This window comes from Penicillium mononematosum, assembly GCF_028829835.1.
Source record: "Penicillium mononematosum strain IBT 11891 chromosome Unknown utg000001l:1.0-4488741.0:1.0-4491989.0, whole genome shotgun sequence".
Classification (NCBI taxonomy): Eukaryota; Fungi; Ascomycota; class Eurotiomycetes; order Eurotiales; family Aspergillaceae; genus Penicillium; species Penicillium mononematosum.
Window position 1 is genome coordinate 2,688,306 of NW_026643271.1, and position 24,838 is coordinate 2,713,143.

Genomic DNA, 24,838 nt, shown 5'->3' on the forward strand with positions numbered 1-24,838 from the left:
AGAACTTGGGATTCTTAGTGATGCTGCCGAATAATGAAGTTCGCGTTCCCCGTCCGCGGTTCGTTGCGCAGTCCGCACCCCGCGACATAACCGCTGAATTTACACAAGCCGCTTCCAGTACGCATATTCCCCCGGCAGCTTCGGTTCAGTATCTAACATTTGTACTTGTAGAGCTAAATGCAGGACAGCTCGTGAAAGATGAGACGTTCACCCTGTTCGAAGCTGTGGGCGCATTGGAGGTGCGTTACCTTTCTCACCGGATGTGAAACGTGCAAGGAGAATTGCAGCTGACGACGACCGAACCCGCACAGATTATGGACTCGAAGATGGATAGTGGCTATATAGCTCCCGGAGAAAATCTTGCGCAGGCGCTGGAAGATGACTACGACGTACGGCGGCCTTTGACACCAGAGGAAGTCGTTGGCTTGATGGACCAGTTGCTGTGCCACGAGGTGGGACATGACCTCGCACATACGGAGACAACCAGGTTGCTGATTTAATGGCAGGTGGCTTGGCATAAGGGACATCCTCTTTCGCAGACACTATTCACGTCAATCTATCTCGATAAATTATTGTGGCCGGTGCCGAGAACCATGGACGACGCTCGATTCGACCGTGTACCAAGTGATTCCCCTTTGGTCAACCTCGTATTGAGAGCTTATTGTCTTGCATTGGTCAAAGCTTGTGATTTCGTGCATATCCGAGTGGCCACTGAATATTATTACGAGGTCAGTCGGCCGGCTCGGGAACCAGTTCTATGACCATCGCTAATGCCATTCGCGAACTAGGAAGAGGATTTTGTCAGTCAATTATACAACCGCAATCTTCTATCTGCCTTCGATATTTCCCACTTTCACCGTCTGCTGGACCAGGCGGTTGCTTGGGTTGCGGAGCAGACCGATATTGACCAGAAGCTCAAAGATGCCATCCGTTGCAGACTCGTGTTCCGGCATGAGTTTTTGTCCGCACTACATCAAGACGTTGAAGTACTTGAAACCAGATCTGTGGAAAATTTTGCCTCGTGTATAGCTCAACTTCAACCTCTGACAGAGACAGTCGTGCTGGGAAAGCCGGTGCCAGATGCCTTTAGCTTGAAGATTCAACGGAAGCTTGCTAGCACAGTGCCGCCGCGTCCGATGGTTAATATTTCCTCCGATGATGCGCTCGCGCATCTGAAACGACTGTGCCAAGATGCGATAGACATGCAGCAGATGCTTGATTACACCGGTCCCACCAATTTCAAGGTATGTACTCTTGAACTTGAATCTAGTTCCGGTTCTAACTTCTATTGCAGACTGCTGTATGGACTTTGCTTTCTCGAAAACCACAACCGTCAATCTATATTCGTTGTCTTCTTCAAGCATTGATTGTCAGCAACATGACGATCCTCGGTGCCGTGCCAGTGAAGGAGTTTTTACACGATGAACTCGCGGAACTCGTCTTGCCTGCCAATATTCTGCTCGAGGCTAACACCGATGAAGTGGAAGTGCCGTCCGATCCTCGGTTCCAGATTGCCCAGAAGATGGATGGTTTCATGAAACGATTTGCCCAGGTTAGTGAATATATAGCTCATGACGTGTCCCATCTGCTAACTTCCACAGCCCTTTGTTGATACTGTGCGATGTGCCTGTCTCAATAGGTGTCGCATGCGCCGAACACTCTGCCATACCCTCGTCGATTGGGACAATCTGCAGATGGAGGTGAGACTTGCCTTGTGTCTCTTTGCCAGTTGAGTGTTAATACTGATTTTTTCAACGCAGGCGGAAGAAATTGACCTTGAGCTCCGCACTTTGAGTGCGGAACCGCCTCTACAATTCCAAGGCGGCGAACCGACCTGGTCCTTCCCGCTTAGTAGCTGGGCCTATCATCAGAAGCTCGTCCAATTCCGACTCATTCTCCAAATGGGCTTTGAGTTGTCGATATATTCACCGGAGGAATTACCAGGCATGTACTGGTATTTGTCTCATATATGCTCTACACATCTCGGCCACATTGATCGCATTCGCACGTTTACTGTGGCTGCACGAAAACGCGACTTGATGTCTACTGGCGATCGCGCTGGAACCTCCTCTCAAAAGGCATCCGCGTTCCACCGATCATTCCACGCTCTGGAGAGGTTGACCACGCACATCATTGCAGTGGATGCCTTTGCGATTGCTCTACATGCGTTGTATGTTGTACTGGCCCGGCACAACGTGCTCCCGTCTGCTCATCCCCCCAGGCGTATTCCACCGACCGACTCCGCTACGAAATCCGCATGAAGCCGTTTATCCCTATCACGTTGCCAGAGTTGGTTCCATACGAGGAATACCAGCGGGAGGCAGCTCTCGAAGGTGATTCTGACGCCGCCATTTTGGAGCGTGCCTCGAAAGCCATTTCCGAAGCGCGCAAAGCATGGGAGGCGACTCTTGCCAATGGGGCATTCATCGATGACCCTTCTGCACCCACGCAACCGCCACCTTCGGCCATTGAAGAGGATTGGAAGCGCGATGTGAAAGACACCATGCGTTCCTGCATTGGAACTAGTCTTGCTGTTGAGGCGGTCAAGAAGGCTGTCTCTACAGCTTCTACAGAAGATAAACCCCTCAACTTGGAGGTGATTGTTCCTGAGGTTGGGTCCAAGTCTCGTTGGCATGACTGGTGGGTGGTACCACAGGTTTCTGAGAAGAAGTCCAAGGCGTGAAAAAAATATGTTATTTTCCGATACAGAGGCATACATTGTGTCTGAGTCCCTTAACTACTTTTGTACGAGTGATACCTTTTATTCGTTATAGAAATGACCATGACTTTATATGACGGGGTTCTCTATATATATAGACCATATAGAATCAATTAGACATTTGCATATAAACTGGAAGTAGTTAATATGAGAATATATATAATCTGTAAGTAACTCAGCAAGTATGTATAAAAATCAGTGAATCACATCGACCGAATACAGTGTAGAATCAGCCTGGGAATGTACCTATCTAGGTAGGTAACTTTCCCCTTATGAAATCATCTGCCGCCAGGGCTGGGCAACTTCACAATCTACCACTCCAGGGCTTTTCCACACCTCACCTTCCAAGGTTTAGCCAGACATAATACCTTGGCACTCTTTTCAATCTTGACAGCTTAAATTCTTCAAAGTTTTAAGATCCATCCTTTATCTCGAATTCCCAGGTTTCTGTGTTGATTCGCAGGACAATCCGGGGCAGCTCACGGACCCCCGATGATAGGCGTTGGACGCATCAATCGCTCCAGGGCTAGTCTTTCCTACCAATTCGTTATTGGCGCTATTCCGACTGGTCAGCACCAGTGAGAGCTGTCTATTTTCAGCATTCACCTCGCCTTCACCTCGATCTACGTCTTCCTATGCTGCTCCCTCTTATTGCCCGGTCGCTGCAGGCAGCCTCTCCTACCATTCCTTTGCTGTCGACCACGGGAATCAGGTCGTGAAAAAAGGAGCAAAAATTCACATTATGCCAACCTACCCTATTCGTCGCCGCCCGCGCGAGTGCAAGACTTGTCTACCTTGCCGAGCGAGCAAAGTCCGCTGCGATCGCAATGTCCCCTGCGGCAATTGCACCAAACGAAACTTCACCTGCTCCTACGGTCGTCCATCCTCTGCGAAACAACCCCCTCCTGCTACTGCCGTCACTGCTTCCTCCACTCCATTACAGCAACCTACCTTTGCCTCCCCCGCGATCGCCCCATATACCAGCTCGGCTCCCACAATCAATGGCTCATATGCAACAGATCATCCCTCGGCCACCAGTGCCGATCCGGATTTACCGGATATAATTGATATTTCCCAGGCGGAGTGGGATGAAATCAACTCCAAGATGGTCGCGATGGAACAGATCCTCGGCAGTCTGACCTCGCTCTTCCAAACACACTCGACGCGCAAGCCGCCAGAACCAGAACCCGAACCCCAACCAGAACCAGAACCCATTGAACGAAAATGTTCCACCCGGTCGGAAGGTGTCTACGGATCGAATGTCTTAAAGACGGGCGCAGTCCATTTTGGGTCACGGTCGGCTCTGGTTGATATTTTGGATAAATCGAAGATGTCGGAGGACACAGCGCAGGCGCTGCCCCAGGAGGATCTTCTTGCTGAACTTGCTTTGGGAAATGAGTCGGCTGCATACCCCTTTGTCGATTTGTGGTCCTCTGATCCGTACACATTCAATATCGCCGGTGTTTGTGCGGTTCTTCCGGAAGACGAACGGTGTTTGGAGTAAGTCGGAGATTTGCGGTGTTCTGCGATGCATGCTAATTCCAATTGTCAGGTTCCTGGCGTTTTACCAAGATATAGGATCAGTTTTATACCCAGTGCTTTCGGATACCGCAGAATTAGAAAGACAAACGAAACGACTTCTCGAGAATCGACGACGAGCAGGGGGTGAATATAAAGCCGATGCCAACGGGTTAGTGAAACCGTTCGGGATGCCTTTGGCTTTTCTCAGTCTGCTTTTTGCGGTTCTTGCATCGGGATGCCAGCTGTCTGACATCCCGGAAAGCGACCGTGAGTTGACCTCATGGGTATACGGTGCGTCGCGTTCCAGGAAGGTCGGGGGTACTGTACTGACTTGCTCCAGTTTCTTGTGCGTATCAATGTCTTCGGATGTTGAATTATGTATCGCAACCCAGTGTAGAAGTAATTCAGGTTCTTCTCATCATTAGCAATGTACTTTCATACAATATGAATGCAGGTGCATCATATACTTTGCTCGGTATGTGTTGAGTGTCCCCAATGACATGGTCAAGCTAACCGATGTCAGGCATGACGGAGCGACTGTGTCTTGTTCTCGGGCTGCATGTTGAGTCGACCGGGTTCTCACTTGCAGAACAGGAAGTGCGACGGCGTGTCTGGTAGGTCTTCTCTCTCTCTCTCTTGGTAGAACTGAAGCTCACATTTCTCAGGTGGACAATGGCCTTCCAGAACAGCCATTTCTCACTTGCCTATGACCGACCATCGATCACCATGGTCAGCCAACCCGAGATTCCATTCGATCCCAAATCAATGCCGGGCCATCGCTCATACTTCGAGACTCTCTGTCGCATTGTGTCTTTGGCGCTGGAAGTCCTGCGGTCGCGTATGTATCCCGGATCGTCTCAGTTACGTGTCCATGAGATCCGTGAGTATAAACTACAGATCCAGCGGATACTCGCTGAAGCGACTCCTCACCTGCGGTATCGAGACAACTGTCGGTCGCTAGCCGAGCACATTGAGCGAACCGAATTGCGCCTGCACTCCTCATATCTTCTCTCTGTCTTGTGTCGCATTTCGCTTGACCCACATGCCCATCTGGATGCACACCGTCGCACAATGATCCGCGAAGACTGTATCAGTAGCTTGATCAACACAATCGACGCGTTTGTCGAATTGCACGAGATCAACTCCCACTGCTCGCGGTCCTGGATCAGTCTGCAGCGAACCATTGCGTCGGCATTTTTGCTCGTTGCAAATGACGACAGGCCTCAGATCTGGCAGCTGATCGACAGATTGGAGATGGTCCTGGCGGACCATGTTTATACAGACGGTGGCATGAACCAGAACAAGCGCACTGACTCCGCCAAGCATCTTTCTTCTTCACTCCGTGCTCTGCGTGAGATCCGGCAGGCCTTCAGCGCTCGCACGGGTAGTTCGACAGGGCAACCATCGAGCACCACATATTCCCCCCTTTTGTTGCCCTCCCCTCCCTCTCTCGAACCCAGCCCGAATATGCCATCAACCACCCCAGGTCTGCAACCGATGGAAGGGTTGAGCATGCGGAATATCCTTGGTCGTGTTTCGGATGTGATGTTGTTCCCCAGCATGAGCGGGGACCACCCGGTAGTGTAACTGCTCACATCTGTTTTTGTTTTGTTTTGTTTTTTTTGTTTTGTTTCCCTGTACTGGCGTTCGGGGATTCGGGGAACATGGGACCATCGGGAGTATACAATACCTGGGCATTTCCTATTCGGTTAGCATCTTCTGCGCTATATATACCTCCCTGCCCCGTTGGGGAGAATGATATCGATATGTGAATCTCTCCACAATATAAGGAAAGTCCTGGATACTTGCACCTGTCAGTCCTGTAGGGAATTGAAAGTAGAAAGTGGAAAGTTGAATCTCGAAACTCGACCACAGAAGTCGGCAAATTCCCTTTTAGATGTTAGCTGCAGCCCTGGAGGGTCCGGCAGTTTCAAGTTATCGGCCGACCAATCCCTTTCTCTCCAGATCCGGTACTTATAAGTACGTGGACTCTCAAATCGACGTCACCAAATCTGATGTATCCCTGAACTCGGCTTGCAATTCCCTCTCTTTTCTCTCTTTTTCATGCCCCCCCTATCTTTGAGGATGAGAAGAAGGTTGAAAGGGTGGAGTCGTGGCTGGCTGATTCGGCCGGCCGAGTTATCCCCGGCTTCTTTACCTTTCTTACCTCTGAGACTCTCGACTACCAAGGGAGTACGGAGTAGGTATTTATGCATCGTTCCTACATATTTAGGCTTTAATTATGTTCTGACGCGTATTACTTTTTACTTCCTATTTGTCTTGCATAGAATCTATCATCTGATGCTTATTCATGATCCACTTATAACCGTTCTCGGGGTCTGATCCTTGGAATCCATGAGGCTTATGGGGATTATGGGGTGATGTGGAGGATCTAGGCTTACTTTGTCTGGCTCGTATGATATTTGGATCCTTCCAATCCTTCTCATTTATTACCCAGTGTCTCGGGTAATGGCATGTTGTACGGACTACTCCGTAGCGTGCCCAGGTGTCTCTGCTTACTCTTGTTTCTGCTCAGGATTTGGATTTGGTCTGATCAAATCCAATTTACATCGTACTTAGCTATATGTCTATAGATATTCCTTTCAATGTGGATTGTGGGTCATATTAATATAGCATCTCGATTTCTACGGAGTAGTTCGAGGGGCTTGGTGCATCCGGGACCGGCACTATATATTTCGGATCCGTCTTCCCGTATCTCGGGCTAAACCGATATGAACTACTGCTTTTTCAAGTAGATGACCAGTTATATTAGAAAGTGTTAATGCTCTGGACTTGACTCTGTATTCTGCTTTCTAGCATGTTATATATAGTAGTAGATCTGTACATCCCAGTTGTATTTGGAACTTCGTTTTGCTAAAAGCCAGGGGCGACCATATGTGATAGTTTGAGGGGACCCGACAGCGACTACTTCACAGGACACGGAAAAGGAATTAGCGGTGAGAGCCTTCTATATCTGATTGGGTACGAATTAAGCAGGTTGATATGCAAACCAGATGTGTAGCATATCTGTTCAACCACTGGCCTTTCTGCGCGAATAACAACCACTGTTGATATTCTACCCCTCTATGATACTAATATTGCTCCTTATTTATGACATATGCACTGGAGATTCTATCCATGTTTTTAATAATAATTGAGTAGCTCAATGTTTGGGAGCAACTTTGATGCCCAACTCTCGACAAAGTACTCGGCTCCAGTATGGAGAATCAGCCAAATGCGTAAAGTAGACCATTCTGATAATGTAAATGAATATAATGAGACACTGTTTCTCATTCAAAGTAACATATAGTACCGTGGTTCCGTGATGGCCAGTATCACTTGCTAGTACTTTTATCCAATGCCGTGAACCCACTCTGAATCGGATGTTCTGCATTAGCCTGGACAGCATGCGATATCATATCTTTTGCGATATCATATCTTTGAGGCACAACAACACCATTGTCACAACGTTACATATGTACCTAAACCAACAGCTGAGGCGACCGAGGTCGAGGTAACTAAAGAGGCAAGTGAGACGAGTGATAGCGATGAAATCAACTGCTTCATTAGACTCAAAATCCGAGGCTCTGAAAATCCAAGAAGATGTACCATTTTAATCTAGACGGTAGGTCATTGCGCAAATGCACCCGGCCGTGTGGAGGTATGTGCTCGTATACCCCAGAAAGTCCCTACACTCACCGCTACAGAGTACACCTGGGAATTGTACAAAGAACCGAGCAGTTTATCTTGTGATTCTTCCCCAGATCTATCATCAATGTGAGACGATTTTAATCTACAAAATATCTCTCTTCCAAGGAAATACGGAATAAAAGCTTCAAATGTCATCATCGGAGGTCCCCTGCCCCGCATGCAAATGGACCCCAGATCAGCAAAGACGCTGCGCCTACCAAAGTAGCGTGCGCCTCTTCCACGGAGCCCACGATCGGGGTTACTGGTCCCTCGGCTCAAAGTTTCTTCTCAAGGAGCGCGGGAGAGATCCCCTTAGCCATGAGGTCATCAACATCCACTTCATCAAAGAGAATACCACCATCCCCGTCCCGACCACCGTGCAGGAGTGGACCGAGGGCGAGAAATATTTTCAGATCGTCGAGCGGGTGCCTGGGGTACCGTTAGAGGAGATCTGGCCGTCAATCCCCCAACCCGACCGGGAAAGACTGGCTCGTCAGACCGCAGAGTATCTGGGGCAGCTCCGCTCGTTCCACTCCGCTAAGATGGAAAGCCTCCATGGTCAACCGCTTTCATGTCCTCATCTCTTTAACGATGATAATCTTGGCGTCACACACGGCCCACTGAGCACAGCCGACGAGCTCTGGGATGTTTTGGCGAAATCCTTGAGCGACAAAGTACCGGAAGTTGTTAAATTGCGGCTCCGTGATCGCATGCCTTCTCCTCACCCGTGGACCTTTACCCACGGGGACTTGACTGACTGCAACATTATCGTGGACCCAGTTAAATTTGAATTGAGCGGTCTTATTGACTGGGAGGGCTCGGGGTATTACCCTGTATGGTGGGAGTTTATGGGGGCTAGCCTCGGGTTCGGTGAGGATGACCTAGAGTGGAAGCGTCTGCTACTGGGAAACATGACCAATCAGAAGGAGGCTCGCGTATGGTTTCTGGAATTCAGGTCGTTTAGTTCGCGTGTGGGTGATACAGACACACGATTGAAGGTGCTAAAGGAATGCGGCATTGAGGAAGACATAGAGATCTAGGCAGTACTCCGTACAGAAGTTAGGGTGGTTTAACAGACATCTGGGATGAAGAAATAGCAAGCAAAAATAGTAAAAGGGGAATAAAAGATGACCGCTTAAGCTTTCCAAATGTAGACGGCGATCTCAACTCCATCCTGTTGAAGAGGACAAAGTACTAGAAGCTAGAAGTACTACATATGGTGTCGATAGTTTTATGCCATGTACAATATATGTTGTATATACGAGATTTACTTAATTTTCATCAATACTTCCCCAGTAGTAATTCTCCAATGTAAACAAACATAAAGAAAATATCTAGAGAATACTATCTGATGTATGGGAATTGCGAAGCTTTTGGTGGAGATAAGCGATGAGCAGAGTCATGCAGTTCTTTTCCTCTTTCAGGCACAACTCCGAGTCTCCCCTCATTTTTGTTCCTTTCAATTCCTTGTTTTCCGTCTATCATTCTCCATATTCTCCATTTCCCCATTTTTTGGAATTTCCAACTCCATTTGGCCACATTATTGGCTTTTATTCCCCCATCTGGGCTACTTGTGGGGTAATATAATCCCCCGCTTTTGTCCTCTTTGCCCCGGAAATCACGCATCCATCCGCAATACGCCAATTTACGCAGAAGCTTTTACGATTCCCTAAATAGATGCCCAGCCTTCCCCCCCAGGCAAGCTAACACATGTGCCTGAGCTGGACCTCGGGTTGCGGAAATTTACTACCATTCCCCTTGCTAGTACTGCCGATCCCTACCTAGTTTCCAGGCACGGCCGACAGGGAGCTGTTGGATTCTGCTGTCGAGTGGAGTTGGACGGAGTAATGGGATTTGCTCATCACTGCGAATCACATGGGATGTTATCAATAGTCAACCTCGGTGTCGATCCTTATTTGCTTGATGATGGAGCTTCCTCGTACTCCGGACGGAGGACGCCAAAAAAAAGAAGTTAGTGCAATTGCGGTTAGCTGAGACCCTGTCTGCTGCGTGACGATCGGTCCCATCGCAATGCAAATAAAGAGCTCGCTTGCTCCGGGCTTGAGCTTTTGAATCTCCCCGAAGGCTCTTCCTGTTTCGCTCCGCAACAAACCTTTGAACGACAGGTTTGGGGAATCGACGCCAATTCGACTGGCCAGACAAGATATCAAAAGAAACGAAAGCCAGATCGGCCCATTCGACAACATGCGTCTTTTGCCAACGCTCGCCACGGCGCTCCTGCTCACAGTCAACGTGACAGGGAGTCCAGCCGCTGCTTCAGCCCCGGCGGAATCCGCCACCCCTGTCGCGAATGTTGTGGACCAGCCCGCCCCGACAACTTCGGCCGCTCAAGCAAACAATGTCAACCAGGCCAATGTCAACCAGGCCAATGCCAACCAGGCCAATGCCGCAGCTGAGACTACGCCTCCTGCTGACACCGTCAAAGCCGCCAACACAGCTACCACTGCGGCTGCTGCTGCAAAAGAAGAAGAGACTACCGCTGCTGCAGAGCCCGCCGTCCCGACCCAATCCAACCCAGTGGAATCCATGGTCGGCGGCATCAAGACTGCTCTTGATCCCAGCCCTAAGGAGTCAGCCGCCTCAGCTGGTGCAACTGGCCCCACTGAGACTGCTGCTAAGTCGGCTGCTGAGACTAGTCCCTCCCCTGCCGAGACCACCCCTGCCGCCTCTGCTACAGGCACCTCAGGCACCAAATCTACCACCTCAGACAGCAGCTCTGATGACAGCAAATCTGATATCCTGCCAGACATGAAGGAGGCCTTCTCGAGTTTCCTCGGCGGTGGTGGTGGTGGCCTTGGGGACCTTCTGCATGGACTTGAAAGTCTGCTTAACCCAGCCTTCTTGGGTAACTTCGCCGACACCTTCGAGTATCTCTCTACCAGTCTCGCACCTCCGGTCGACAACCAGCTCCGCGTCTTGGTCGGCAATGCCAATGACCTCCTGACTGCGGACTTCATCAAGAAGACCGGCAATCTCATTGACAACGCCAATATGCTCTTGACCGAGGAGAACACCAAGGAGATTGGGACCCTTCTCAAAGTGGCTAATAAGTTATTGTCTGGTCAGTTTATCGACAAGGTGGACAGCCTCATCGACAATGCCAACAACCTCCTCACTGCCGGCTTCGTCAAGAAGACCACCAACCTCATTGATAAGGCTAGTCCTCTTATCGACAAGGCTGGCCCTCTCATCGACGATGCTAGCGGTCTACTCACCGACGGCAACGTTAAGGCCATCGAATCACTCTTGTCTAATGCCAACAAGCTACTTACACCTGGCTTTATCGACACCACCGGCAAGCTTATTAAGCAGGCCGGTCCCCTCATCGACCAGGCTAGCGGTCTTCTCACAGAGGGCAACGTCAAAGAGATCGAGAGTCTGCTCGGCAATGCCAACAAGCTGCTCACTCCCGGCTTCATCGACACAACCGGCAAGCTTATCAAACAGGCCGGTCCCCTTATTGATCAGGCTAGCGGTCTTCTCACGGAGGGCAATGTTAAGGAGATCGAGACTCTCCTCGGCAACGCTAATAGCCTACTAACTACTAGCTTTGTGAACCAGACCACTAGTCTGATCGATGAAGCTAGTGAGCTCTTGTCTTCGGATACTGTCGATAGCCTGAAATCTCTCCTTACTCAGCTCGCTCCTATCATCCCTGAGCTGAAAGGTCTGCTTAAACCAGATACTATCAAGGCGATTGAGAACGTGCTTAGCAATGCTAACAAGCTGCTCACCGACTCATTCGTCAAGGATACCAACACTCTTATCACAGAGGCTGTTGCTCTCCTCACTCCCGATCTGGTGAAGGCTCTTAAGTCGCTCCTTAGCGATCTTACTCCACTGATCCCCGAGCTGAAGTCACTGTTGACGAAGGAAATGATCAATTCGATCGAGGCTCTTCTAAACAACGCCGGAGACCTGCTCACGGAAGATTTCGTCAAGGACACTAAGGGACTAGTCAACGGGGCTGGCGACCTCCTCACTCCGGAGGTGGCAAGTGGACTGAAGTCGATCTTGAACAAGAGCACTATCTCTGCCATTGGTTCTCTACTGTCTAACGCCAACACCCTGTTGACACCCAAGTTCGTTAATGAAACGATTGGTCTGGTGGACAGCGCGGATGATCTCCTCACCCCACCTATCGTCACCGGACTGAAGGATCTCCTCGGCGACGTGATTCCTCTGATCCCCGATCTTAGGAAATCTCTGCTGAACACAACCATTATCACCGACCTAGGATATATCGTGACTAATGCTACCACTTTGCTCACGCCCGCCTTCGTCGAAGATACTTCAGATCTTGTCGAGAACGCCGACGGCCTCCTGACGCCCGACGTCGCTAGCACGCTTAAGGATATCCTTGGATACGTGCCGGACTTGCTGCCCGAGGTGAAGAAGCTGCTGAAGCCTTCGGTTATCTCGGATGTTGGAGCTCTCTTGGAGAACGCTCATGACCTCCTCACACCGAAGTTCGTTAATGAGACGACGCTCCTGATTGATGATGTTACGAGCTTCCTGCCTTTGATCCAGGAATTGCTCAAGGCGCTGTGATGAGTTGAGGAGTCGATGTTTTATGATTTTCTTATATTGATTGCAACGCAATTATGATCTTTAATGTTCTCTAATGATAATTAACGTTGTCTATATTTGCTCCATGGTCTTGGGAAAGTCTTGTAAGCTAGGATGTAGGCATAAGCGATATCTTAAATAATATACGGCCTCTGCCCTTGACGAGAAGGTCCAGCAATTAGTTCTCCTTGGCCCAAGATGATATTAGGGATGTTACGTGTAAGAATATGCCGACGTCGTCTTAGACGTTCTTTTCATAGGGAAACTCCAGAGCGAGGGAATGATTGTACTTCTCACACGTAATACTAAGGCTGGTGTTATCCTTCAGGATTTAAACTGTTTGCAGAATGTTTGCTGGGGTGAGGGTTTCTTTTTGGTTGAGTTAGTAGAGTTGCTAGGCTGCATACTGTTAGCTATTTTGGAATGTTGCGCAAATATGCATAAACTGGGTTGTTGATAGTAAACGTGAGCGCTTGAATACATACACATGCTAGCAATAAGCGTATGGATAAGCAGAAGGATACCTGTAGAGCCTAGGAAATAGCTTCAGGAGTTAGGTTTGGCCACCATACCATCGCCCAAAGAGTGACTCCTGGACCGTGAAGCTGAATGCTAGCATCAGCAGCGACCTTGCCCTTCCCAAGCCGAATCTCTTCAACTTCCTTGAATCCCATCGATAGGTAGAGAGCGCGCGAGCCCACAGTCGTTGCTTCGAGCCAGATTGGGAGGTTCGCAGCTCGGGCGGTCTTCTGGTGTTCCTGAATAATCGCTTTCGCGAGGCCTAGGCAAATGTCAGTAAGAGATGGGGTATCACCGACCCACAGATGGGAGTATCTGACCTTTTCCACGGTGTTCGCGCTCGGTTCCGATACTGAAGACGTAGTAGTACTGGGTCTGTCCACGTAGACCATTTTTCTTCGCGTTGTCGGTCATACCAGAGAATTCGGTCCAGAGACGCTAGATAGTCAGTTAGATTAAGAGTGTGGTCACCAACAATGATGGGCTTTTGCTTACCTTAACGCCTGGAAGTCCTATTTTCCACAGAACGCCCAGAAACCCAGCCCAGAGAAGAGTCCAGACATTTTCGATGTATCCACCCGGTGGGATCAGGACAGAGGCCGCTTTCCAGCCATCGGCTTCGGTGATCACTGCATGATTGAGCAAGGCTGACTTGACGAGCGCGGTCCAGTACGTCGGCAGATAAGCCAACCTTTCTTGCTGAGACATGCCAAGCAGCATGTACGCGATGACGGGATCGGTGTCGAAGACGCGGCCGTTCAGCGCAGCGACAGACCTCAGCATACCTGTGATCTTATCAGTACCCAAAGATCACGCTTGAGCCAGAAATACTCACTGCTACCGCCGTGCGTTATTGGAACTGATGCCACAGCCATGGTGTTTGTGTTAGGTTAAGAGATTGTTTTCATATGAAATAGGTCGACGCGTCATTGGCCATTCCAGGCGGTGATTGAAGGCAGCCATAAGAAAGTCGCGAAAGAAAGTCGCGAATGTTCGCGACGAGCTTCGTCTTATAGTTTTGGCATCGACGTCATAGGATCATTATGTAATCACGTCATCGGCCCGCCTGGGTCCCAAGGTCCAATCCCGAGATCGACCAACTGACTTTAGTGCACAGGTGAGAACTATCATCTTCATTGTTCTCAAACTCTCCGTGAGGTTCACGGATCAGGCTTGCAGTCATCTGCTTCCATTGAGACTGGCTCGTTTCATCTCCACTGTGGGTACACGTGGAGCACAGTCTGCCAACAAACACTGGAGCTGACTGAATCCGGGGACGCACTCGGGCCGCGCCCGCTGTCAGATTTCGGGGCCGACATCATGGTTCCTTATGATATTGACCATCGGAATGCAATTTATCAGAAAAGGTTTCAGAAGTTTATAGCGGCATTGAACAAATGCGATCGGTACACAAGAGCGCTATGACTGCGCAGTCGCTGGTTGAACTGGGACAACTGTTCCACTGGATGATTCAAATTCCTTTTCCAGCGGTATATTGCGGCTCCAGCAGATTGTTGTTTATTGATAGGTAACCAACATTTTCATGAATCAGAACAATCATCCAAGGATGTCAAGCACACGATACACTACCTAGGTAAGTAATGGCAACTCCACAGGAGTCGGCGTCGGAAGATACGGCGGACCGGTTTTCTCAGAAGTGGTCTGCAGCCAGCTTCACTGACAATATTTTACAGTCTATCGTAGCTCGTTATATCATGGAGACAGACGATCTCCGAGAACCCGATCCCGGGACTTTGAATGATCCGAACACGGCTAGGACACTCAAGACACCCAAAACATCCGAGGTGGATATGAAACATGTCCACCCATTTAAGAAACACAGTCGTAACAGAGACTATTCGATCGAACATTCCTTCTTGAAACAACCTAAGCCTGGCATTATTTTTGCCCCTGGAAAGACCTTTACGCTATGTCAAGCAGTTTTTACACTATTCAAATCTCCGATCTGCCCGTTGAGCTCACTCCTGGGAAAATTACTCCGGGGAACGAAGCAAGAAGAAATATTCAACACTCTGTGGATACACGTCACTATGGAAACCACCCTGAAGTGGAATAGCATCCACTTTATACCCAAATTGACAATATTACAACTAAAATATGAGGACCTGTGAAAAGGAAGCCGAAAATGACCACTTTAGGCGCCAGAAACGGCCGTCTTACCATCTCTCCAGGGCTATCCTGCACCCGCCCAGCACTGTTAGTTGTGGGCGTGTGTAAGAAGCACGGCAAACGGCCGTGGCAACAATTAGTAAAGCACAGCCAAAATAGTATTACCTTGTGCTGTTTCATCTATAATACGATATCAAGACCTGGAAAGAAAACCTAATACAATTTGCATCTGGTGTACAAGTACAGCATCCAAACGCCAAAATAAGGTGCCAATTAGCCCGTTCATCTGAAACGCAATAGTCCTGACCCGTGATCACTCTCTGGTGGCACACCATTATCCCTATCAAGATCTTCCAGAAGGACTTTGGGACACATCAACCTTGACAAGCTAGTACTCGTAGTTTTATACTCTCCCTCGTGCAGCACACTCATATTCTTTTCCGGGCGCATCACATACTCGGGCACCGCCTGTCTTTCCTTTTTGTTCCACATCCAGCCGGCATCATTATCAGACTTCTCGGCGGAATACCCGTAAAGCGACATTGGGTTGTAGTTAGAGAGTTTGCTCTTCCGTATCCGGACAATCGGATGGAAAGACTCGTTCGTGGCGCGATCACTTCCGTCACCGGGGGCCCGCTGGTAGTTGCCCGGCGTGCGGTCTTGCTTGCCAAGTATACGGAAGAACGCGCCTTTCAGCCCGGAGAAATTGGAAACGATAGGCCCACAGCCCCAGCAGTTCGTGGTGTTGTTCTTGGTGTTGTTCTCGGCTATCGCGTCTTGGTGCTGCTCGAGGAGCATTTTGATCGCGGGCTCTTCAAAGGTCAGCATGCCGGAGAGATTGTCCACCTAGATTGTGACGGGCATTGGGTTAACTAGAATCATCACTTAGGAGGGAGGATAAGACGGGCTTTACCATCCACGCAAATGCGATGTCGCCGATCTCCCCATGGTCACCAGCGGTACGTGAATCTTCTGCCTTGCCACCGATGTTTCTATGAACGCCCGGGAACCAACATTGTTGTAGATCCTTGGCCGGGGCGTCAGAAGTCTTGTGCCAAAGGGTCGGAAGGTAGGCTTGTCGTCTCTCGTCAATAGCAAGGGCTTGGAAGGCATAGTCCAGATCTGATGGGAAGTAACTGTTTAGCACTGGTATAGTATGCTATTTGTGATGATCACTCACTTTTTGATAGGTTCGCGTTGTGAAATGCGTACTGTTTGTTTAGTGCGATGCCAAGTTTTGTGGCTAATCGCACCAACGGCCATTCAGGGATTCCCTAGCCATATAAGGTCAGGCTCATGCTAGGTGTGTATCAAATTAACCATCGCTCGTATCACGTACCAGAGCACCAATAGTATCCCAGACCCCAACAACTTTAATCCTAATACCATCCGTCAAGCGCAGCTTGTCCTTGTTCTGCTGATACCACGGTGTCTTCATGAAGGGCTCCCCGTCCGTATTCTCACGGTAGGCCTTCCACATCTCCGCGAAGTGCGGCATGTGCACTGCTGAGAGGACACCAACATCACTTACCAGGCCAGCGACTGAGCGCACTGTGAATGCTCCGCGCGAAAATCCGAAGAAGAACAACTCGTCCCCGGGCTCATAGTTATTAGATATGAAATCATAGATCTTGCACACTTCGACGTCTAAACCCCAGCCGATGGCGCCTACGAGGCAAGAAGCGCATAAGCCACATTCGTTCAATGAATTGTCATCGGCTTATTCGACCTGATTACTCACCATATATGGTTTTCTGGAAGGGAAGTTCCCCAGACCCTTAGGCCGGAATGGTACGACACGATCTGCTTTACAATATTGCTATCGGCATCGGCGCCACTAGTCGCAATCGCTCGAGCAATCTTCGCAACATTCGAAGGCGCGGACTTGTTGCCCTGGTCAGACGCTAGCCACGTCCCATCGGCGCAAAGTATTATGCGCTTGTAGCTTGCTAGCTTGGGCATTTGTTGCGTCATGATAGAGCGAATCTGAATCGTCCGGGAAAGGTAAGGAAGACAGAACATTCAATTCCCGCGGGCAAATCAGGCTTGCTCACTTCGGAAAACCTAGCTTAGCGTTAACCATCCAGCTTCTATTCACACCTAGCGTAGGGTTGCCCTAAGCCCTTGTACTAAGGCGATAGCTTTTTCGCCGAATTCAACATTGAGTCTTTACCTTATTTATGTAACGTTCAGCCAGTTTAGAGGAAACCCAACACTATCATAACTCAGTTGAAAATTGTATTTGGTGCGTATTATGCCGTTGGGAAATGGAATGAAACATCGTTGCTAGCTGGAGAGATTTGATGACTATATACGAAAGCGAAAAGCGTTCTTACGCATCCATTGTAATCTGTCGTAATGGATTTCATATTCCAGATTCCGTTAGATAGATCGATTCTTCTAGGCTGCTATGTTGCTGAAAGCAAACTGCCCGGGGAAGCTAAAAACGTGTACTAACCCTTGGGTGATCGTAACTAACCAATACAGTATTGCTTCAAATCTCGAAAACAATCCTTTGCAGCCGTTGCCATGGGAAAGCTATTTTGTCTAACTTCTTTAAGGGAGAACAATAATCTTCGCGGGGGGCCAAAGAACAGGCCACAGCATAAAATCATGGGTCGCAGAAACCTGAAAACGATGGTCTTGAACAAGATGCATCATAATCATCTTATCTGAAGACCTTGATTGAATGCCAATACTTAGGTAACCACTATTCGGCAGTCTAGAACCCCCCGCCTAGTCGCATGCGGTTATAGGCAACCTTAAATTTTTAAACTGGCGCATGATCTTCCAAGGTTGTGGGTAACCTTGGAAGGTCTCAAAGTAAATTTAAACTCCCACGCGACAGATAACCTGCTTTCTGCCCAGGTGGTTCATTGGTCGAATCTGCCGGAAGGGAGCCTCAACCAGATAGCGGCGCAACCCGAGAAGCGCCAATTCATTAGCTTATTTGACGCTGACCAGACGATATCAAAGCTAACCCAACGTCCAGAAATCCATTTTCTTTTATTTGACGTCTTCTGATGATATTCCCTGTTGTGTGCAATGCCCAGACCCAGTTCCCCGTCAACAAAAAAATTCACGCATAACAGACTTCGATCTCCCATCCAATGAAGAATTTCTGCAAGGAAGTCAGAAATACAATTTCATAAAAAGAATATCCCAAAAAAGGCCGCTTTTTATAGCATAACTCCTGGTCTCTGATTTGCAAATTGTGCACGAATTGTGCAGAACTGTCGTAGAACCATCCCACCGAGAGACCACCTTACAACTATCCGGCCGCATAGACTTCATAGGTCTCTCATCGGATCCCCCTGAACAACAAGGGCTGCTTTGACGCGACACTTCTCCGCAAGGGCATTAATCCAGCCTGCCAGACGAACACCTGCTTTAAAAATCTGTTCCGCAATGATCGGCGCGGCATCGTCATAGTATTCGCCTGCAAGATCTACGCCCGTGAGATACGGAAGTCCCCTTTTGAAGACAACAGCACAGTTCAAACGATTAGTCTCCTCCGCCCACAATTTGATACATGTCCGGGGGCTGGTCACATCCGCACATTCCACAGCGGTCGTGGGTCTGTGTTTGTTCTTTTGAAAGAGATACCTGGCCCACTTTAGGGATGCCAGTTTTTCATCGTTATGCTTCAGTGTATGGTTGATGCCGTTGATCTTGTGAGGCATGTCTGTGTCCCAAATACTGTGCAAATTATCCTTGTGACCGTCAAAACAGACCTTTACCCCGTTTCCTCCATTCTCGTACCCTTCTATATGCAAGGGCATATGAAGGTCCCCAAAGAAGTGGAACAAGAACATAACGGCTTCTGTTTGGTTGAAGCTATCATCATCCACTCGAAAGGTCTACTACCAATTAGATTGCGATCAAAGTAATCACGGCAAAGGGAGCCTGACCATATCTTCTATAGCCGAGATGATGCAGCCTTTGCCGCTTTTGCACTCCCGTGGAAGGGATGATATCTTACAGATATTCCCCAGGGGATCATCCGTCACATCTATATTTCCATAGACAATTAACGATAATCCATCTAGGGAGGGTTATGACATACCAACATAATGCCAAGGTTTAGTCTCGGGGCACTCTTGTTTGATTTCATCGGCCCATGTAGCCGCGTCTGAGATGTCGAACTGCCTGCGCTGAGGCAAGAGTTTGTTAAGAAACTCTGTGCCCCGTTCAGTGAGATATTGCTCGGTCAGGTATGCAACAGTACGATGACCGACATCTCCCCATCCAAGAGTCGGCCGGCAAAGAAGGTACCAGAGGAACAAGATTGCAAGGCCACAACCCATTTTGGTTCTGATAAAGACGGAATGTGTTTACTGGGTGCAATGGTACACTTGTAAGGGTTGAAATTGTATTCGACGTAGATATTGAATCGTCTGGTATAGTGACTGTCCGTTATATGTACGTAAATAATCCAGGTCAAACACCTATAGATTAGGCACGTATTACTATGAGGTCATGATCCTCTACGCGATCTAGATTTTAAGAACTAATCGTAAAGTAAGTCTAGACTAGCGGTAGGGCTCAATGTAGGAAATTTTGGTAAGTACTATAATTTTTCTAAAGTCGGCTTTTTTTTTCGAGATATTATCGTAAGAGACCAAGTCCGGTTTTTAGCATATGTTTAAACTCGTGCGTTCCGAGTTTGAGATGGTGGTAGCTTCCAAGGTTAGTCCAACCAATCTTCTTCAAACGGATCGAACTCCTCATTGGTATTGTTACAATCAATGTGCTGAAAGCTGTTAGCTGGTTTGTAAAAGGAAATAGCAAGACTGACTTTCCACGGTTCTCGCAGCGTATTCCAACCCACGGAAAATAACGCACTCAGTCTAGAACGAGAAAGGTTTTACCTTCCTGAGGTCATGTAACTACCATATATACATACAGGTGCTCGAGAAGCAGGTTTTGTTTATCATAATCGTCTATTCACCTTTAACAATGGGCTTCAGGATTCGTCGGCCATTTTTTAAAGAGATTCTAGGGTCATCTTGGCACTAAGCCCTACTGCTATCACCCAAGCTTGGGGACTGAAGAGTAGGGCATATAGCTGGTTGTAAAAAGGGGTTCTAGGTCTTTGAATGATAGGTTGTAAATTAGTTTGGCCTGATAAGTAGCGGATTGGCCGCTACCCGCGAGTTCTCAATGGAAACAGCCTGGAATGAACCATGCCCAGGTGGTCATAAGCGGTTTTTTAGGTAACCGATAACCGGCGCGTCGTGGGGAGGTCTAGTCCCGACATCTGGAGATAGATTGGCCGCGATCAGTTAGCACTACCTGACCTCAACCTCCATGCTCCCTGTAGCTAAATGGAACAGAGTTTGCTCGCACCAAATCTAGTCCTGTGAATCATTTTATCTCATTGTGGTATGTAGGGGCCTCCTTACCCCGGAGTAAATCATCTACTACTACGAGTTGATTGAGTATTCGTCGCGTCGAGTGCTAGATCCTGCAAAGTTGTGGGGACTAAATTTTAGTCAAGGCTGACCATAACATTTGTTCGTGTGACGACTGGTGCGCCAGTTGGAATGTTTCCAACCAATTCCATTGTCTTGCTCGTGAAGACGAATCGCACTCGGAAACGAGTTTTAACGCTTTTATTCTTTGAGGTCATCTCAATAACTTATCAACCCTGTTTGGACTATCTCTGCCAACCAAACTCGTACTTGACAAGTCTATAGCAACTTTATTCTGATATACGAAGCAGGAGTATAAAATTTGTTCTACCGTGGGAGGCCACTAGTGCGATTTGACTATAAAGTCCGCATTAGGAAACCTGCCAATAACAATAAAATTTTCTGTAGAAATAAATCATTATTCTACCATCGAGATAACCTGCCCATTACATCAATAACATGAACAGCAGGGCCCGTATTCTACAGGACAAAGACGTATAAAGCAGGGCTGATCGTACCTAGGTATCATATCGGGTTACAAATATCCATTGAACTCTTTTTTTATCATTTAATTCTGCTAAGCTGCCTTGATATTATACTGAACCTTTCTATCTCAAAGTTCAAACAACATGCCTGTTCCCCACTACGGCGTCTGGGCTTGCCGCCCAACTAGATATAAAGCCGAGGGACACGGAGTACGCACCCCACACATCGAGCTCTTTTTCACTGATGATAGCTCGAGGAAGCGGAAGGCTGCTATCAACGTCAAATCGACCAGTGAAGATTCTCGCCTCGTGTTTCAGGTTACACGCGATTTCTCCCCCCCCATCACCGAACAACTCTCGAAGTTGAAGCTAGGCCTTCACTTAGTCCAGGATTCTAATAGCGACGACGGCGAAAATCACCGCCATTACCTTTATAGCCATTACCATTCACGAGACCCCAATTTAGAGGGTCTCGACTATTCTCGCACGGAGAATCTTGTGGATATTCGGTCTGGGGAAGTCCTGCCGCATGACATCCCAGGCCGTGACAATGATATCTTGGACAAGATAACGCCAATCCTCGATGATGTTATCGACAACACTGAGGATTCTATCGGCAACTCTCCAACCGCTTTTATTTTTGGGTCTTCCTTCGGATCTGGTATCCATAATATTCATATGAACCAGGGCAGTCTTCCTGAGTTTGACAATGGTGTCTACTCAGACGGAGCCCTGCTGTTCAAATTTGACGATGAGCACTGGGAAGCCGTGTTTCTGGCCTTTGCTTCGCAGAAGCTCCCAACCGACGAGGAAGGAAAGCCAAAGCCAGGCAGTAGGACTTTAGCCTAGATACTCAGGCAGTGGGAGGCACATAATGTTAAAGGTTTATTGGTAAAAGCACGGGATTGGTATTACGATTACTTTGTTGCGAGGCGAACTGGTTAAGTTGATATGGCCATGTGTCTCACTCGATTTCGTATTATTTTCAGTGTTAATGAATTATCTTACCTGGTTGATAGGCTATACACCTAGAAACTGTATATCTTTATATTAATACAGAGTGCCCGACTCGCTCGAGTATGAAATATTTCGAGGAGAAAATGTTGCTGCTTACGCATACTAGATTCTATATATAAGACGGATGGATGGAACCTATCCCTCGCAAACAATTACGTATAAGAGACAAGTCTTTTATACCGGAGGGCATTAGGGGGAGGTTAGGAAACGGCAGATCAGGGCGCTAAATTTAAAGGGTAATTCACAGGTCCGCCGTTTACACCCGAAACAAAGGAGACGGAATAGCCAGGTAGCCATACAAAACACAGCGATCCAACGTGAACCGAAATTTTTTTATTGAGCTAACAGAGTGGGGACTTGGTCAATCTATGTTTATAACCCGAGTGCTCTCTCCCAATGCTAAAATTCTTCTTCAGGTTGCCCAGAACGCACAAGGTGCCTCTATGTTCATCCCTTGAGAACCCGTGCTCTGCAGCTTCATTGAATCTCTGCTCGTTGTTTCGAAGACTTCCTAGTCACAAAACTGCCTCAGATAAAGCTTTTCTTGGACCATCCCAACCTTGGAAGCTTGGTTGGACGACTAGTAACTGGTTATGTCAGGTGGGCTTCATGTGGTGAATGCACCAGAGTCACACATTATACGACCAGAAATCATGACGAACGACGCTGGGGCAAGGATGAGGAGAAGATCTGGGGTTCTGGAGTCCAGACGAGACGATGGCGTAATTCCTGAGCCGCAGGCATCCAGTGACAATCTTACTGCCCTCGAGGATAAAGCGATCATTGACTACGTTAATCGATGGAAAGATCACGGATTTCAATTGAAGAGACAATCGATGGTGTCGCAAATCGCTAGTGCCTATCTCAAAAATCATGGTAGCTCAGACAATGGTCAGTCGTCATAGTGGGATATTTGCTCGCAATCGGGACTTTCTCGAGGAATTCAAGAAGTCCCGAGATTCAGAGAAAGGCGAACTGTCAATCAAAGATCCTGCTGTGGAAGATACTAGGCTCTGCAAATTCATAGAACAGTTTGCGGCCATTCGATCAGACCACCTACTCAACAATGAGCATATTTATGCCCTTTCAGACACGGGGTATGCCACTACAATTCAAAACCTTAGGCAGCCCTTGAACATTAGCCACCGGAGGCCTTCCGAAAACCGCGAATTGGCCTGTGTTATTTACTGTTACCCAGCCAAAGGCAAGCCCCTTTCACCATATGTCATCTTCAAGTTGTCCAACGTTTGGGGCCCAAAACGGCACGATAACCGAGTTACGATATCATACAATACGACCGGCTGGGCTGAAGGGACACATGCACTGGACTGGCTGAACAGCGTGTTTGAGAAGGAAACCAGTACACCTGGACGCCGGGAGCGAGGCCAACTCCGAGACCGAAGTCAAAGACGTCTTCTGTTGGTTGATAGTCAATTTCCCATGACAGCTGAATTCTTCGTGACCTGCTGGAAGAGAAATGTCATCTGCCTCTGTGTTCCAAAAAAAGGCAGTGAATATCTCAACCCCTGCAAGAACGGGATTTTCGATGCCCTTGATAAGCTCTATGCAGAGCATATGAAGAAACAGCTACGAGAGAAAAACCCATACACCGTCTCGCCATCTCGATTCGCGGCCTTTATTGATCGTGAACTCGGATTCCCCGATCGGGAAACCGAATCAGCGGAGGCGTGGTCCAATAGTTGCTTGCTCCCACCAAGCCGCTCGCGATTGATGGAACGTCGCACGGGCGATCGGATTCGTTCTCAGACAGTTGAGCCGAACAGCCCAACACGAGCTAGGAGACGCCATATATCACCAGATGAGACCAACGACGTGGAGCAAACGACAGCCGACAATAACGATGAAGAAGGCGCCAATGACATGGCTGTCATTGTTCCCCAAGAGCAGGTACCTTCACCACAGTCGCTGCATGGCTTGCAGTCTCAAGAAATGCCCGACCAGGGGGTCCCAGAAGAACCAGAAGTGCCTGAAAATTCCACAGACACCGAGCATAACCAGGAGCAGAGCGAGTCGGAGCAATCAACTAGCGAAGAAGAAAACTCCAATGCTCATGTTCCTATCACACCGTCTCGAACCCCGAAGCGGCCAAAATCCCCCAAATCAAAGTCGTCCCGGAAATCAGTCCTACCAAGTTTTGTGATGTCGCTTGAGGATTTCAGAGAGTGCTTTGATAAGTATGAAAACGCATCGCCCGATGACAAGAAACGGCGGCGGGAGGAAATCACGCTGGGCTATGCTAGGTGTGTCTGGAAGCTTGAAGATACCATCCAGTTCCCGCCGTCGTCATCTTCTAAAAGATCAAGGACTCGTTGAATAGGAGACTTGGATTATCATTTCACTGAGGTTTGATTTCTAGGGTTTAGATGGGCATCTACACAATCCATCATTTCCTATTTGTGTCTTGTTCCCCCTCTCTTTTCCTGTTGCACTTCGAAATCATGTATATAGAATAGAATAGGTGCATCAATTTGATACATCCGATCCGTACTAGCGGAACAGCGATCACTCAACACATTTATTTCCTTTTGTATCAAGTTTCTCTTTAATCTTCCTCAGTCAAGACTCACCATTGTTCGCCTGGCTAAATGGATGTCAAAGACCTTGAAGACTCCAGGACTCTGAAGGATCGAAGCCACCATGCTGAAAACACCCAATGCACGCTAGAAAATTTCACTGACACTTTGTGGATACAGGTCACTATGGAAACCAGCCGGCCTAGAGTGGAATAGCAT

At 48.3% G+C, this 24,838-nt stretch overlaps 9 protein-coding genes across 9 annotated transcripts; 6 read left to right on the forward strand and 3 right to left on the reverse strand.

Moving 5' to 3' along the window:
- Positions 1-20: 20 nt before the first annotated feature.
- On the forward strand, positions 21-2,683 carry N7519_000996 (N-alpha-acetyltransferase 35, NatC auxiliary subunit; the record flags this gene model as incomplete). The annotated part of the gene is made up of 9 exons (XM_057287774.1): positions 21-117; positions 172-239; positions 312-452; positions 507-728; positions 789-1,244; positions 1,295-1,552; positions 1,602-1,700; positions 1,761-2,195; positions 2,222-2,683. 9 exons carry the CDS (start codon positions 21-23, stop codon positions 2,681-2,683), a joined length of 2,238 nt encoding a protein of 745 aa, XP_057153857.1.
- A 778-nt stretch (positions 2,684-3,461) lies between these two features.
- N7519_000997 (uncharacterized protein) lies at positions 3,462-5,827 on the forward strand (the record flags this gene model as incomplete). Its single annotated transcript, XM_057287775.1, has 5 exons — positions 3,462-4,219; positions 4,272-4,531; positions 4,581-4,715; positions 4,764-4,854; positions 4,906-5,827. The coding sequence occupies 5 exons, from the start codon at positions 3,462-3,464 to the stop codon at positions 5,825-5,827; spliced, it is 2,166 nt and encodes a 721-aa protein (XP_057153858.1).
- A 2,252-nt stretch (positions 5,828-8,079) lies between these two features.
- N7519_000998 (aminoglycoside phosphotransferase family protein) lies at positions 8,080-8,970 on the forward strand (the record flags this gene model as incomplete). The annotated part of the gene is made up of 1 exon (XM_057287776.1): positions 8,080-8,970. One exon carries the CDS (start codon positions 8,080-8,082, stop codon positions 8,968-8,970), a length of 891 nt encoding a protein of 296 aa, XP_057153859.1.
- Positions 8,971-10,135: 1,165 nt separating this feature from the next.
- On the forward strand, positions 10,136-12,502 carry N7519_000999 (uncharacterized protein; the record flags this gene model as incomplete). Its single annotated transcript, XM_057287777.1, has 1 exon — positions 10,136-12,502. The coding sequence occupies one exon, from the start codon at positions 10,136-10,138 to the stop codon at positions 12,500-12,502; it is 2,367 nt and encodes a 788-aa protein (XP_057153860.1).
- Positions 12,503-13,053: 551 nt separating this feature from the next.
- On the reverse strand, positions 13,054-13,914 carry N7519_001000 (GNAT family N-acetyltransferase; the record flags this gene model as incomplete). The annotated part of the gene is made up of 4 exons (XM_057287778.1): positions 13,054-13,301; positions 13,360-13,477; positions 13,535-13,824; positions 13,875-13,914. 4 exons carry the CDS (start codon positions 13,912-13,914, stop codon positions 13,054-13,056), a joined length of 696 nt encoding a protein of 231 aa, XP_057153861.1.
- A 1,537-nt stretch (positions 13,915-15,451) lies between these two features.
- N7519_001001 (T6SS phospholipase effector Tle1-like catalytic domain-containing protein) lies at positions 15,452-17,143 on the reverse strand (the record flags this gene model as incomplete). The annotated part of the gene is made up of 6 exons (XM_057287779.1): positions 15,452-16,015; positions 16,083-16,291; positions 16,350-16,443; positions 16,509-16,837; positions 16,911-16,923; positions 16,946-17,143. The coding sequence occupies 6 exons, from the start codon at positions 17,141-17,143 to the stop codon at positions 15,452-15,454; spliced, it is 1,407 nt and encodes a 468-aa protein (XP_057153862.1).
- A 1,316-nt stretch (positions 17,144-18,459) lies between these two features.
- Positions 18,460-19,476, reverse strand: N7519_001002 (S1/P1 nuclease; the record flags this gene model as incomplete). The annotated part of the gene is made up of 3 exons (XM_057287780.1): positions 18,460-19,029; positions 19,081-19,181; positions 19,236-19,476. The coding sequence occupies 3 exons, from the start codon at positions 19,474-19,476 to the stop codon at positions 18,460-18,462; spliced, it is 912 nt and encodes a 303-aa protein (XP_057153863.1).
- Positions 19,477-21,212: 1,736 nt separating this feature from the next.
- On the forward strand, positions 21,213-21,917 carry N7519_001003 (uncharacterized protein; the record flags this gene model as incomplete). The annotated part of the gene is made up of 1 exon (XM_057287781.1): positions 21,213-21,917. One exon carries the CDS (start codon positions 21,213-21,215, stop codon positions 21,915-21,917), a length of 705 nt encoding a protein of 234 aa, XP_057153864.1.
- Positions 21,918-22,973: 1,056 nt separating this feature from the next.
- Positions 22,974-24,419, forward strand: N7519_001004 (uncharacterized protein; the record flags this gene model as incomplete). Its single annotated transcript, XM_057287782.1, has 1 exon — positions 22,974-24,419. One exon carries the CDS (start codon positions 22,974-22,976, stop codon positions 24,417-24,419), a length of 1,446 nt encoding a protein of 481 aa, XP_057153865.1.
- Between the last annotated feature and the right edge of the window lie 419 nt (positions 24,420-24,838).